The sequence below is a fragment of the Megalopta genalis genome, chromosome 7, assembly GCF_051020955.1.
Source record: "Megalopta genalis isolate 19385.01 chromosome 7, iyMegGena1_principal, whole genome shotgun sequence".
NCBI lineage: Eukaryota > Metazoa > Arthropoda > Insecta > Hymenoptera > Halictidae > Megalopta > Megalopta genalis.
Window position 1 is genome coordinate 22,050,031 of NC_135019.1, and position 17,217 is coordinate 22,067,247.

At 35.2% G+C, this 17,217-nt stretch overlaps 1 protein-coding gene and 1 long non-coding RNA gene across 5 annotated transcripts in view; one reads left to right on the forward strand and one right to left on the reverse strand.

Annotated features, from left to right (window-relative positions):
- Positions 1-10,379: 10,379 nt before the first annotated feature.
- Positions 10,380-14,266, forward strand: LOC117227938 (uncharacterized). The gene is made up of 2 exons (XR_004492196.2): positions 10,380-10,537; positions 11,189-14,266. It is a non-coding gene; the product is annotated as an uncharacterized LOC117227938 (long non-coding RNA).
- Positions 12,315-17,217, reverse strand: part of Amph (amphiphysin) — a 181,337-nt gene continuing 176,434 nt past the window's right edge. For all 4 annotated transcript variants that reach the window (XM_076523696.1, XM_033483497.2, XM_033483496.2 and 1 more), the window contains one exon: positions 12,315-16,877. In XM_076523696.1, coding sequence (XP_076379811.1) covers positions 16,797-16,877 — 81 coding nt within the window. In that variant the 3' untranslated portion in view covers positions 12,315-16,796. The remainder of the gene's footprint in view (positions 16,878-17,217) is intronic.

The following is a 17,217-nucleotide window of genomic DNA, read 5'->3' on the forward strand; positions in this document are numbered from 1 at the left end:
CGCATAACTCGGCCCTGCCAAACCAAGAGAAGTGAGCAGCAAAGCACATGGCGACAAAATGTCGTGTATACAGGGTGTCTCAAAATTATGGTATTTTTGGGAAATGAGGGGTCCTAAGGTGATTTGAAGTAATTTTTTCCTTAGTGAAAATGCAATCCGTAACTTCGTTTACGACTTATTAACGAAAAACAATGACCAATGAGGGGCGAACTCGCCTGGCTGGACCGCCTCACGTCAGCCGAGCTCGCCTCTCATTGGTCAATGTTTTTCGTTAATAATTCGTTAACGATGCCTCGGAGAAAATTTTTGTAAAGGAAAAAATTACTTCGAATAACCTCAGGAATCTCTAATTTCCAGGAAATACCATAATTATAGGACAACCTGTATATTGCCGACGAATATTTTATCGGCCTACTCGTATAATAAATCGTTCCGACACTTTTATCGGGCCGTTTCTTCTTCAAAAGTGTCTACAGAATCCGATCCTGGGTACAATTTTCGTGCAGGATAAACGACTTTTTGTAAAAGAACAAAAATAACAATTGTTTAACAACAATTTGTTAAACTTTGGCATTAATTTATAGTTATTTAGAACAGAAAACAAATAATAAATTGTATATCACTATATTCGGAAAACTTTCCTCTACCATTTGAGACCAATTAGAACTTTTTGGCGTTTGTACTTTTCATGCAATACCTCATTTTTGTCGAAATTTTTGAGTTTTTACAAAAGTTCGTTTTTTTTCGAAAACTGAGGGTGATGGAGCAATTCGGTTTTTGGATCCTTGTTCGGGGAGTGAAACTCTACAACAATTTCATAGTGACTATAGGAAATCAAAAATCGTGTCGGACAGTGTAATTGAAGATGTCGTCAGTTTGAATTCTGTTCATCTCTTATCATGTTCTGTCCATCGTCAGCACGATTGTTGCGTCATTGGTTAAGGGTGGAATGTGGTGGAAAAATGTTGCTTTTTTTAATAGGTCGGGGATATGTCGGAAGAAGGGTATGTAGGGAACTGTCACGAAGATCTTTTTGGTATTGTTTACGATGGTAAATGGCGTAATTTATAACTGTATTTTTACCAGTCGCTTCGGTGGGTCTGTCGAAATCGATATTGCTAGAATTTGCTAATCATAAAGTAATAAAACTTTTCGGACTCTGTAACGGCTCACCAGGTACAATTTCTTTTTTCTCCCTAGAAGGAACGTGCTCGAAATTGGAAACGGAAATCGGCGGACATTCGGACACGATTCTTCGAGTCTCGCAGCTCGTTTGTTTAGTTGTCGACACTTCGTGCGTGCGCGCGCGCGCGCGTGTGTGTGTGTGAGTGAGGGGGGGGGGGGGCTAAAAAAGCAGTGACCAACATGCCGGTATACATGAATACAAATTCACAATAATGCTAAAATAAAAAGAATGCCTTAACTTTTTTATTTCTAGTTTTTTATAGATGGTAGTTTTTTTAATATACTGGTCAGTTTCTTCCTATTAAAATGAGACCAAACACGACATGTTTTAGGCTATATATAAATTGTAATTATAACAAAAAAAGCATTAGAAAAATATTCAACGCATCGTCAAAAAAAGTATATATGACGTTCACAAGAAAATATCAGTGGAGTTATGCTATTCGGGCTTATGTTCGACGGAAATTCGAAGGCCATATGCCTCAATAGTCGCGCTGAACACGCCGAAGTGGTCGGTAGATACGTCCCGATTGTTACGCGTCAATGTCGTTTCACGTGTCTGTTACCCTACTTCTTCGAGGCCTGCTTGGACATTCGCCGGATATTTAAGTTCTTAGCATCTCTGAGGTACTCCTAAGAAGCAGCGCAACCGTTGGCAAGAAAACAGTGTGAAAAAAAAAAATTGTGTGGAAACCTAACCTTGCGAGTGACATTGCCAAGAGCGTCATAGTGGCGCTCCAGCATTGGTCGGTGGAGCGGCGCGAGTCGTGTACTGATTGGCTGAATTGCCCGAGCGTTAACAACTGCGATTGGTCGTCCGAAATCATGCTCTAACCTACGATAGCGAAAGTAAAAAAAAAAAAAAAAGAAAATGCCAAATACAAACCTCAGCTACCAACCAAATTACGGACTTCAACAACCGGAGCCAACATACCACCAACACCAACAGAACACACTACAACCACACCATACTACTACAGGAATGCTACAATATGATCAAACCGACATGGAATACACAGTACTACAACCATCAATGTCGCTGCAGGGCCAACTGAACACCAGTGACAAACACACACATACACATCCACTAGAGTCAAATAATACCGCCACGCAGCAAAGCGATTGGAATATATTCCATAACAAGAAACGCCCATGGCATAATACAAGCCCAAGTGAAAACAATTCGAAACAACAAAAACCTAACTACTGGCTAAGTAGCGTTCCCGAAACCACAAATAGATACCAGCTACTAGCAGAAGATAGCAACAACACAAACGCCATCACAACTGCCAGGGACAACGAAGGGGCAGATACTATACAAAATAAACAACAAAAATCTCCCCCAATATTTATTAGCGGAGTAGAATACGTAGCTCCACTTAGAGAACTGCTAAATAAAATAGCAAAGGACAAATTCACCATGAAAACACTCACTAACAAAGAAATTAAAGTACAACCTAGCACTCCTGAAGCTTATACCATAATAGCAAAAGAACTAGAAGCTAGAGAAACACAATTTTACACCTACCAACAAAAGCAACATAAGAACTTCAAGATAGTTATAAGAGGGCTTCACCCATCAACAAGCAAGGAAGAAATTCAAGCTGAAATAGAAGCGATGGGTCACCAAGTAGAGAGAATCACAAATATACAAAATAATGAAACAAAGTCTCCCACACCCCTATTCTTCGTAGAACTAAAACCACAGGAAAACAATAAAGAAATATATAACACGAAACACATACTACAAACAATAGTCAATATAGAACAGCCTTACAAGAAAAGGGATATTCCGCAATGCACAAGATGTCAATTACACGGCCACACCAAAAATTATTGCACAAGACCTCCACAATGCGTAAAATGCGCCGGCAATCACCTAACAGCAAACTGCACATGGAAAGAAAAAACCCAACAAGTAAAGTGCTACAACTGTGGAGGGAACCACCCTGCTAGCTACAAAGGCTGTGTAATAAGGAAGCAGCTAATCCAGAAAATGTTCCCAAAACTTAGGGAACGCACTCTGAATCCAGAAGCTAGCGTAAAAACAGCCCCGAAAACAAGTTACGTACAACAAGACAGAACATACGCACAAGCTACAACCACTGCACACCCACAAATACAAATAGAGCAACGATACAACATCCCAGCAAACCAATCGACTCATCCCGCCACTCAAAAATTGGAAAGCATGATGATGCAGTTACTCTCCAGCATGAACACCATGATAAACCTATTAACTACAGTAATATCCAAAATCAATTGATGGCTAACCACTTATATAAAATCGGCATCTGGAACGCAAATGGACTGGTGGGGAAAAGCCAGGAACTCGGCACGTTCTTAATAAACAACGATATAGACATCATGCTGATATCAGAAACACACTATACCAAAAAAAGCTACTTAAAAATTCCGAGATATACAATATACGATACCCAACACCCTGATGGAGGAGCACATGGTGGAACTGCAGTAATAATTAAAAACAAAATCAAACACCACGAAATCCACAAAACCTGCGAAGACCATATCCAAGCAACCAATATAGCTATAGAAGACTGGCATGGAAATCTAACTCTCTCAGCAGTATACTGCCCACCAAAATATAATATCAAAAAAGAACAATTTACCGAATACTTCAAAACATTAGGCCCTCGATTTCTTGCTGGAGGTGACTATAGTGCCAAACATCCATGGTGGGGTTCAAGATCACAGACTCCCACCCCCAGAGGAAGACAGCTATACCTTGCGCTACAAGACAATAACTTCCATACACTATCAACGGGCGAACCTACCTACTGGCCCACAGACACAAGAAAAACACCTGACCTAATCGACTTCTGTGTTGTGAAAGGAATAGCCACCCACTATATGAGCATCGAAAGCAGCCTAGACCTTTCATCCGATCACACGCCGTTAATAGTTAAAATAAGCTCAAGAATCATACAACGCAGTTGCCCGCCCTCTCTACATAATAACAAAACAAACTGGGACATATACAAAACACTTCTCCAAACGAAAATTACATGCAACGTACCCTTAAAAACAACTGAACAACTCGAACTCGCTATTGAGAAATTCATCACCGACATACAAGAAGCAGCTTGGGAAGCAACACCAAAACATACAAACAATGAAACTCCAATCCAGATTACAGACAGTATTAGGGCACTCATACTCAAAAAACGAAAAACAAGAAAACAATGGCAACAAACTAGAAACCCTACAGAAAAAACTAAATTCAATAGAGTCACCAGGAAACTAAAAATGCTAATAAAAATGGAAAAAGAAAAATCCATTGAAGAATACCTCCAAAAATTAACACCTATCAAGGAAACAAATTACTCCCTATGGAGGGCTACAAAAAGAATAAAAAATCCTCAGACCACCATTTCTCCTATAAAAACAGCTAATGGAATCTGGGCACGCAGCAATCCTGAAAAAGCGGAAGCATTCGCAAACCACCTAAAGGAAGTGTTCAAACCCTTCCCACAGAAAATAACAGACGAAGAAGAGAAGGAAATACATGAATACCTGCAAGCAGAGCAGGAGACAGTAGCTCCACATAAGCCATTCAAAATAACTGAAGTCAAACAAACCATAAATAAAGAAATCAGCATAAAGAAAGCCCCAGGAATAGACCTAATTACGGCCAAAATCCTCAAGGAACTTCCTGACAAATGCATTAGGTACTTAACCATCCTGTTTAATGCTGTACTCCGACTGAACTATTTTCCAGCGCAATGGAAGATCGCACAAGTTATCCTAATCCCGAAGCCAGGCAAAAACCCAGAAGAAGTAACCTCATATAGACCGATCAGCTTACTACCACAGATGTCAAAAGTTATGGAGAAACTCCTAGCCAAAAGAATCAACAATTACATGACAGAAAAACAATTAATACCTCAACACCAATTTGGATTCAGGGGTAAACATGCCACAATCGAACAGGTACACCGTTTAGTTCGGAAAATAAACCAAAGTTTGGAAGAAAAAAAATACTGCTCGGCAGTGTTTCTAGATATCACCCAGGCATTTGACAAAGTATGGCACGTAGGTCTGTTATACAAAATTAAGAAAACTCTACCAAGCAATATATACTGCATCCTTAAATCATACCTTGAAGACAGGCACTTCCTTGTCAAACACAGCGAGGCATTAAGTGAGATACTTCCGATTAAATCTGGCGTGCCACAAGGAAGCGTATTAGGACCCATTTTATACACTCTGTACACAGCGGATCTCCCAAAGAACCCACGTACAATTACTGCCACTTTTGCTGATGATACTGCAATCTTAGCATCGCCCAGCAATCCAAAAACAGCATCTCAATACGTGCAAGAAAACCTCGACTCCATACAAACATGGCTGCTGAAATGGAGAACAGATGTGAACGACACCAAATCCACCCATGTAACCTTTACACTCAGGAAAGAGATATGCCCACCGGTAAAAATAAACAACAAACAAATACCACAAGCAGAATCAGTGAAATACCTTGGCATACACCTGGACCGAAGACTAAATTGGAGGAAACACATCTGGCAAAAAAGAAAACAACTAGGCACACAATTGCGCAAAATGTACTGGCTATTAGGACCCAAATCAAAATTGTCAATTCAAAGCAAAATAATAATCTATAAATGCGTCGTAAAACCGATATGGACATATGGAATACAATTATGGGGCTCATCCTCCGTGTCCAACATCGAGATCCTCGAGAGATTTCAGGCGAAACTTCTCCGCATGATAACAAACTCCCCATGGTATATAACGAATAATAACATACGCAATGACCTACAGATACCTACCGTCAAAAATGAAATTAAAAACTTTACCGACAAATACACTGTCAAACTCGAACTTCACCCAAACATGTTAGCAAACGAACTACTAAATGAACAGACTGATACGCGCAGACTCAAAAGATTCAAACCGCTAGACAATAGACACAGATTTCAAGATACTCGAGGTGCAATATTAGACAAGTAGGAAATAAGTTAATCTCAAAAACAAAACGTGATAAAACCTTTATAGCAATTATATTAGCTAGAAGAAAACCAATGAAGATATGAGCCAGTGGGCGAAATATCTACATATTATGAGTAAATAGCTATAAAATCTTGCTTATTGTTATTTTGTAACAGATTGCAGATGTACTTATCAAAATAATAAAAAAAAAAAAAAAAATATGCCTCAATTCGGAGACAATTCAGAGGCCACATGCTACGATTCGACGATCACGTACTTAGTACCTACTACGTACCTTATAGCTCCGCAGTTTTTCTTACCTGAATCACACCCAAACAGACCATTTTGCATTGTCTTCCAGAAATTCGCGTTGCGTACCGCATCTCACGCTTGACTGACTCTGTCTACCCATAGCATCGACATAGCAATAAATTACATAGACGTAGGGAAATTCACAGCAATCCGAAATTTGGCATTTCCGGGAAAAATGACTGTATTTTCAGTCTTGGGTTTGCCATTGTCTCTTCTAATATTCAATCTTTCGTCCAATATTCTCAATCATTCGGTGTCATTTCGTTTATTGTATAGCGTAGTAATGCTTCCAATTCATTGTACAATATCTCTGAAGTAACATTTTTTTCACGTATGTTTTCACCTCTGCTCAAACTAATTTTATCTGGTAAGGTGACACACATATGGCGGCTGTCTCAATACACTGTAACCATGAAACCTTTAAAACCTTTAAAAAAAATAACTTCTTAAAACTTCATGAATGTCAAAAGTTTTAAACAATTTTGTGTGTCGCTGTATGAGTTCGGAAGGTTCCTGCTTCTTCATTGCTTCAACATACTTTTTTCGTAGCGAATAACGATAGTGGTTTATTGAATTATATGCTGCAACGAGTGAATATCGTACGCAGCTAAATGAGTGAGTTTCTTATTAATGATAGTTTTTACATCTCTCAAACAAATCCTTTACGTCCTTTAACATCCTTTTATTTATCAATAAAATTACTTTGCAAATCATTCGAGGAATTCTGTTCGGATGCAGAATTATTTAAACTAAAATATTTGTTACGTACTTTGACGGGGTTACTCATTCTTAATATTCGCTGTGTCCTCCGTATAAAAATTACTTTGTTACATCTGGGACGTAATACACATTAGAAAATTAAAACGGCTGTCACAGTTAAAGTACTTATTATTTCGGGTCCGAAAAATTACTAAATATTCTTCAGACATTCTAAAATCATAATCAACAGCATTTTTCTTAAAATAATCACTTATACGTAGTAAAAAAATATGGACAGTTTCACGTATGCCGGCTTATTCATGTTTGAGTGCGACACGAAGCCTAGAGCGTACGACCTTCCTGCCACCGCGCCTCATAGTCGCATCGCAATTCCGCTCGCGCCAGCTGATCTCATCTCACATTGATCAGTGTTTTTTATTAATAACTCGTAAACGAAATCGCGGATAGCATTTGCGCTAAGGAAAAAGTTACTACAAATGACCTCAAGGATCACCCCTTTCGGATTTATGGGACGCCCTGTATATTATGTATTTAAAATATAAAATGTATTTAAAATATACGCAAAAAATATGAAAACTATATACAAATTGTTTTATTATCTACGCTATTTACTACTACTTACTGCTGCTACTACTGCTATTGTACTTGTTACTATTTTCTGTACTTTGCATTACAATGTATTACAATTATTTTTTCTATAATCTTGTTTGTCAATTGGTGTCTTTTACCAGATAACATTAATTTATAAACCGTAAATGTTCTTCATTCTCATCCTTGAAAATCTCTTGTGTTGCTTTAATACACACTGCGTCTTTTTATTTAAAGATTTTAACAACCTAAGAATAAATGATGACTTGATTATTCTGTAAAGAATTAATGATGCAGTTAATCTTAATTATCTAAATGAAACAATATGAAAGATAGTTGCTTCTTCGATAGTATGCCAATGTCTTGCGTAGAACATTGCCGTCTCTAACCATGTTTCACGAGTTGGAATCTAGTCAATCGAAGAATATACAGCGTATTCCACAATTATTTTAACAGCCGAAAATGAGGGGTAGCTGAGGTCATTTGAAGTAACTTTTTCCTTTGCGAAAATGCAATCCGCGGCTTCGTTTACGAGTTATTAACGAAAAACACTGACCAATGAGAGGCGAGGGCGCGAATTACAACATGGTCGATCTATCGATTAAACGTGCTTCGGCCGTGGAGTGCAATAAAAGATGGGGACTCTGTGCTGCGTTCGAATCAATGAACAAGACACAATGTGATAATTTTAAGAAAAACGCAATTCATCCTTATTTCAGAATATCTAAAGAATATTTACTAATTTTTTGGACCCGAAATAATATGTAGTTTAGCCGTGACAGCCGTTTTAATTTTCTGACGTGCATGACACCATATGAAATTTTTATGCAAGGTGTACAGTGAGGATTAACAAAGTTCGTAAATGATATTTTAATTTAAATAATTCCGTGTCCGAACAGAATTACGCACTGACCTCGTACAACGTACAGCTGATCTCAGGTCGATGACCGCAACATTCGAGGGATATTGTCGGTGGAACCTCTGGTAAGGTTATTTACGAAATTCACTTACACTTCACTGTCACCAAACATTGATCACTTAATTAATCACTGATAATCCGAAACACTCGTGGATATTACGATAGATCACTGAGACTCGTTCGCGGATAATCATTTATTGGACGCGTTCGTTCGGGAGTCGACGTTTCACTGCCAAGAAATCAAGGCCTCGACCGTGGGCCCTTGTCGATCGTCGGGTAAGATAATGTGGTGGTTGGTTCGTGTTTATGAAGGCACTAAGGTAGAAGAGGGCTAGCGCCAGAACGGTTCATCAATATATGCAATGTTCTGCACTTTGCATGGATTTTTGCATGTATGGTCGAGCTCACCTTACAGTCGGCCCTCTCAGTCATTTAACTTACCCAATCCTAGCCAAATCCGTATGTAAGCAGTGCTAAAATTATGTACTGTGAACTGTAGGACACAATAGAATAATAACTCTCACATAAGCAGGAAATATATGCAGTAATGTCTCTCCAAATGACGTAGTTTTGATCTACCCTCACTGACGCCGTGATATTGCTACAACCCTGTAATTTATCGATTTTCTCACTACGTCATGTACAACAATGTGCTACAACACGTGTGCTGCGACACGCGTCGCAGCTCCTTTGACTCGAATTCCCGGAAGACAACTCATAATACAATGATATAACTTTTTTTAATTTTAACATTTTAATACTGATTTTTTTTAACATATTGCTCATAGTTTTCTGATTAAAATGAGACCAAACATGATATAGTTTAGATCACTTTCGGTGTGAGCAAGAAGACCAATCTCAATGACCGTTGATAGTCAAGCTCGCACATTTTTTTTTAGTCGCCTTTTATACTGATTTGGTGGCCGAAGTGCGCACCAATTAACGATTAGCATTTTTGCTATGGTAAATGGGTTTCCCGGAGGCTCGGGTGATAATTTTTAATTAATTTTCATTGACAGTTTTTGTGGAAAAAAATTGTTTAAATATAATGTTACCAACTATTTATAACATTACAATACTAACGTACCTGGAACTACTAACGTACAATACTAGCGTACACTCATAGCCAATGTGGGTGCAGTAAAGTACGCGTCCCAGAAAAAGGTTTCTGTATGCATTGTATGTAGTTGGTAAATTTCAACAGTTCGAACTTTTAATAAAATGTAGAGTATGATAATTAATCTTACCATTTTGTTATTGTTTCAATAAATCTGCAGCTTCAGGACTTAATTAATTCGAAATATACAATCTGTTTCTCTAGCATTTTTGAGTAACGTTTTTTGTAAAACTATAAGCGTGTAAACGTATAAGCATTTATAGTATTTTGAACGATGACACTGGATTATATGTCTTTAATTGTTTTATTAGTAGCTAAAAGAGGTGTTGCAGGTACAGTCGTGACACGGTACTAATCTCCGCCGCGCCATAAGAGTACCGACTTTTAAGCCAATATGCCTGCGAATTTTAGCAGGTTTAGTTTGTTTCATTTACTTATATATTTTATGTTATATGGAATAATTAATTTAAATTATGGAATAATTTACAGAGATAAAGAAGCGTTCTGTAATACCGATTGGAACACTGAGAGATTATCTTCAATAGCTCTAACCTTAAAGTAAATAACATTACGCTGATATCTTTAAACCGTAGTAATTCGTAATCCGGTTCGTCTTGGTATGTAACTTTTACAGAGTTATATATAGAAGAAAGTATCCTGAAACAATACCATTTGTCCGAAACTGTGACTCCTTGGGCGTCAAAAGATATTCCTTGTCAAATGTAAAGAATTTTTACACTTTTTGTATTTTATTAAACATTGTATTTTTCATATATAGGATACAATAATCTTAATTTAAGCTACTGTTTATTAACGATAAATATTGCCTCCTAATGTAAAAAAGGAGCAAAGAAAAAAATTAATTAGGTTCGTCAGGACATTGCGAGGAAAAGAAGCATATTTTTTTGGCGTCAAATATAATATTCAAAAAATGTTCAACTTTAAATTGTCGTATTTACTAGAATTTATGATCATTTTTATTAACATTTTCATTTTCGAGGGTAATGGGCATTTAATAAGCAATAAAAATTGACTGGGCATCAATATGAGAAAAGTCACTAAATCTTCGAACCTGTGCGTCGCGTCGGCAGACCGCGGTTGGCCACGTGACTTTACCTGACATTTTACCTGTTTTCTATAGGCTATTGTCTCATGTTTTCATGGAATTTTGCTGTATACAATCATCAAGACAAATTACTTTAATAATAGTTTAATTGCTTTATGAATACAGTAAATGCTCTCTAATTTACGCACGGATTGTACATTTTCTGCAGAATCTGAGCGTTGATTAGGGAGAATTTATAGTACATTGCCATTGTTATGCCGTAAAAACGATTTGAACAAGAGTGACGAGTTGACTTTTATCCTTACAGGAAAACGTGGCTTCAGTTCCAGCCCTTGTCCTTCGTCGCCACATCTGCATTATCCGTTGCGCTATTGACGTTGTATTTCGAGGACCTGTCGTGTTCTTTCTCGATGTTCGACCTCTTAAAATTCCAGGATTTATGGAAAATCTACAAAAGACTGTCCCTTCACACACCCTCTACGCGTAGACTCGTCTTCAAAATGTAGTCGAACTTTTTCTTTGACGACATCTCTTACTCATAAACACTTCCATGCCGACGTCTCTTACCCGCGGACTTCTCCTATGCCGCCATCAGACCTCATTCTGTCATCGAACGTAGACTCGAATAACATAACTTCAGTGATATTTTCTTTCGAAAAACATATGTACATACCTTCTTCGACCTTGCCTTTAATATTTCACATGTTAAAAATCAGTTTTTCTAGTGCTTTTTCGCAAATAAAATAAGTTACTTATTACGTATAATGAATAAGTATGGTCTAAAGCATGTCGTGGTTGGTATCATTTTAATTGGAAAAATCTGACCAATATATTTAAAACATTTTCATGTGTAAAAAATTAGAAATAAAAAAGTGAAGTCATCGTTTTTATTCTAGCGTCATAATGTATTCATAGTAATGTACACCGACATGCTGGCCGCTGCCTTCCTGGGTAGTTTCGTTCTCTCTCTCTCTCTCTCTCTCTCTCTCTCTCTCTCTCTCTCTCTCTCTCTCTCTCTCTCTCTCTCTCTCTCTTTCACGAGGTGTCGTCAACTATAAAGACGAGCTGCGAGGCTCGAAGAAACACGATTTCGATTCTAGGACTGCTTACAATTCGAACCCGACGACAGTCGGAGAGAAATCACCGTACTATGTGTGAAATGTATTCTCGTGAATATCTTGGAAATATGGTAACATATATAGGAAAAAGATGTTCAAAATTATAACGTTGACAACATATTTCAAGCTCATTGAAATCGGCGTTGAGGACCCTACTCCAAATAATTACCTGAAGTACACGTTTTAAATTTGCAATTCTTTATTACGAAAGTAATACATCTTTATAAAATAACAGGAGAGAATTTGATGGATTGATATAGGGAAGGTATTTGTCTAGGTTTTGTAGTAAACGAAACATATTTAATTCATTAAGACTTATACTACAAACCAATAATTGTTTATTATAATCGTTTTCAATCGAAAAGAACAATGAAAGCGGTAAAAGTATATATGCATTATAGTTTATATTAAGGTTATAAAGATATGACTGTTTCTGGTCAGTTAAATAAAACAACAAGACATAAAAATGACAAATAATATAACAATTGATTGCTCCACTGCTACACTAAATTTTCAGACCTCACTATTATTACAGGGGTGCATTAAAAATTCTAATAAATATAGACAGTTATTGCTTGTACGTTACATTAATTAATAAATACAAAGTAAAGAAGACAAGTAGTGATCACATTATAAAATATATTCTCTATTCAATATCGTCGAAGATATTTTAAAAGAAAACATACCTATCGTATCATTTGATGCTTTTTCTATACGTTTTTAAAAATGTAGTAAAATAGGTGTAATTTCATACTACATTACGATATGACATTTTGATTATAGTTATATCATTATTTCTACTTCACACAAACTTTCTGTGTTTTTCAAATTCAAAAAGAATGATACGGTCGTTTACTGCTTATCTTCTTTAAGTCAATTAAATGCATTTGCTCATTACTCCAACAAATTTCATAGATTATATTAGTACCGTTAACAGATCTATGTTCCCGTAATTTGTGTTACTTGTATTATTGCTCATTTAAGATAGAGATCCCGGATTTGAACGTGTACTGACGATACATAGGTACATGTGTACAAATGTAATTAATATGTGTGTGCTAATCTGTGTACTTCTAATTACATGGGTACACGGGTTTCAAGTACACTCAGTGCGGAAAGTATGTTGGCACGTTGAAAAATGGTCTATTTTTGGCTTTTCTTGATTGTAAATAGAATGTGTAGACTATTCGTTTCCCAGAATGTTGTGTCAGCATTTGTTGACACTGTATGAACAGATGAGGTTTGTCCTTAGTGTAAAATAAGTGTGTATAGTATTGAAGTGTGATTTAACATAATAATCTAATTTTATAAAGGTTAAGTACAATAATTAATATTTAAGTTATACGTTTTGTTTACCATTTTAATATTTGCAAAAAATGCCAAAAATTCGTGAACAGACACCTGCTGAGAGGTCGTAAATATTTAATAGACATTTAAAAGGAGAGATGCTCAGAAAAACATGTCTGATTTTAATATATCAGCAGAATGTGTTAGGAAGGTGGTAAACCGATTAGAAATCAACGGTACTGCCGAAAATCTTCCGAGACTAGGACGACCAAGGAAGACAACGGTGCGACAAGAGCGCATGATATTGAGAGAGGTGCTCAAAAATCGCAACATTTCTCCGAAACAGTTGAAATCTGAGTTGAATCTTCCTATTGAAAAAACACAAATCCGTATGAGAATAAAACAAGCAGGATATCGAAAAAGCGACCACTTATCAGTAAACGTAACGTTCGGGTACAATTATTATTTGCTAAGCAATTTCTGAATAAACCAATTGACTTTTGAAAGAATGTTATGTTCACGGATCGAAGTTTGATCTTCGTTCGAACAAAAGAAGACAGGTAATATTATAATAAAATAAATAAACTATTATAATGAAAATAATATTCATTTATTGCCATGGCCAGCTTAAAACCCCAATCTGAAGCCCAATGAACATCTGTGGGATCATTTGGACAGAAATATGCCTGAGCACGATAGAAATAATAAACAATTATTTCAGTGAACGTTATTAAAGTCATGATCTGCAATTAATAGGAAATATTCCAAAAAGGCTTGAAGCGATCATATAAGAAATTGAGGTTACCAAACTTCATATTAAATGTGTACTTTTTGTTATTGCAAACTTTGTTTTTTTATATGACCAGTTCTTGTCAACTTATTTTCCGCACCCGAGTCTTATAAATGACTGATTGTTTCATAGTCACTAAATATCTCATATAGTTTATTGTTAAATATATTTGTTAGATATTATCAATTAATATGTGTCAATTATTTACTTCATTCACTATAAAATTTACGATTTAACTGCGAAAAACGACATTTTTGGTGCTTGTTAACATATTTTCCTCGGCAAGTATACAGGGTTACAGATGAAAATAAAGAACATGTAACGTTAAACCACTCGGATAGAACGACAAATGGCGAATTGTTTATTGGGATACATGATAGAGTCATTACATTAGTAATGACTAATAGACTAATGTATCTTTAGATTAACGTAGATATTTATCTCTTGTTTATTAGATTAAACATTAAATACTCTCTATTTCCATCTGAAACCTGGTAAAACATATGTTGCAAATTGTTCACGAACAATATAAATATTAGGATATTTAATTCGAAAACAAAATATTATTATGTTAACACACACGTGAAGCTATACCTACATTTTCATGTCGGTGTATCTGTGTACCCGTATATTTCTATACCCGTGTACCCGTGTAATAAGAAATACATGGATATATTAACAACACGTCTACATGTATATTTTAGATACACGTGTAATGGGGATTTCTAATTTAAGACACTGTTACGTGGTAGAGTCATTAACAATATCGCATTTCCAGTGTAGAGAATACTGCATCATATTGGCACATTCATGCTTTTGATACTTGTTAGAAATTTTCGAATTTGTATAATTTCATACATAAACAGATATCAAATAAGTAAACAGTTTCTATGCTTCGCTTCTTATTTCTGTAAAAATAAACGGTATAATAAAACAAAAAAATGAGATACAATCAATAACAATATTTAAAAAAGATCTTGTTTCAAGCATTTAGAATTATTCGGAGAACAAGTATTTATTTGAAAATTAATGGAATGTGTACTATTTGAATTAAACATAAACTGTACTCATACTGTCGAAGCGAAGCATGTTATGCTGCGTTGTATTACAAAAATGTGTACTTAGTCTGTCAATTTTTTGTACACAGAATTTAACATTATCTGTAACACTTCTTTACGCTTAAGAAGAAAGACAGTGCAGCGACACTTTTACATTGAACACTATTAATTAAATACATTTTTTTGCAATTTTCTTTTACATTTTGTTGGTCCACTTTATAAAATATAAATATACGTCCCTTTTATCATCATTATAAATATCATAACTATATAATAATAAAATATTAATCAACATTATGTTTTCATATATGTATATCATGCACCTGTAATACTTCATAAACAAGCATATTATTTGTCTATAATTTCGATTCGTACATGGGGTTAATTATTAGTGTCACAATGGATCAATCTTTCAACCATAAAATTTTTCATTTATAAAATAAACAATCCAACTTTCCTACATTCTGCATGTCTCAGATCAATTACATAAAATAAAAGGACACACTCAGTGGAAGCTGAAATTGGTAGACTCTTTGTACTACTCTTTATATATTAGTACATTGTTTGTAACGCTGTATTTGTTATGGAAGGTCTGTTGTAAGATTTCTTTCCAACCAATCTGTATAACATGTATTGATTTGCATTATTAATTTTTGGACCATTAGCATACTACAGTTTTCTTTTTCGTTGCGTGAGTGGATACAATGGCACTAATACTGATCTTGTTAATCATTGCCATTATTCAAAATACTTTGTTACCAATCACATACTTCACGTATTTCAAATACATACAGAAGATTCAGTTCTCCTTCAACAAAAATGTCTATATCAGATTTTGAGGCTAAACTTTCTAATATATATTATTAGTAAAACATGTAATAGATAGTTAATATTGTTTCATATAAAAATCCATATGACAAGATTTTCATTGCATTATGTTTGGCTTGATATATGAATGTATTCAAGTTATTCAATTGGGTAAAAAATTTGACATATTATCTACATTAATGTCCATTCTTAAGGGAACCTAGTCCTAATTTTTCTTGTAACACGTGCAAAGATCATAACTTCCTAATACATGAATGCAGATTGGCAATTGATGTTTAAGATTCGATAACAATCCCCTGTAGAAAAAGGTATTACAGAGGATTCTTAACCATTATATTAATTCTTAATAATAATTTCAGTGGCCACAAAGTTATTCCATAAAATATTCCTAAATTGTATAATTCTATGTACAATTTCATAAAATAATATTAATTTAATATATAGATTTTTATATTATAATATTGCATGACGTATTACAATATATTATTTAATTACTTATATTATTTAAATATTTCATTCAATTATTAATGATGTGTATTCATACATCAGATATGAGAGAATAAATTCCATATTACAGACAATGAATGTTGGCACAGACAGTGGCTGGGTTAAGGCATTTTAGGGTGTTTAATTCTTCACAGTACCCTCCAGCGTAACTATCTTATCACACCCTCTTTCCTTCCCAAAGTCCCCTATTGTATTTTTTATTTTCATTTCTACATATACAATACCTCAGATGACTGTGTGATTCTCACTTTTAATATTGAATCTATTCTTAAAGAATACGCTGTTTCAGTGAGCATTGGAGTGTAATAGTTGGATTTGGTAGAACTCTCACAGCGGTTTTGTAAAATTCGCTGGGAACATTCCCTTCTCATCCGTACCTTCCTTGATACCCATTAACCAACCTTGCTCCTAAAGTAACAAAATACTGTTATGTAATATCAAAATATATAATTACAATTCTACATTGTGTGCATATAGTATATTGTCCAATAATATAGTATTGTCCAATAATACAGCTAATAATAATATTTTAGTAAAACAAGTTTAGCAAAGAACGTTTCACTTCTGTATTGTTTTGAGTAATCTTTTCTGTAAATTTAAAAAAGAACACTAGTTTTCCAGGTACTATTAGGTAAAGTGATTTCAATACTAAATATTATATATAAATTTCATCTTTGTTTTCCATGGACTTATTGTTGCCTTAGATATTGTAATTATTAGATTGTGAATACTAGTACTAAAAGTACTT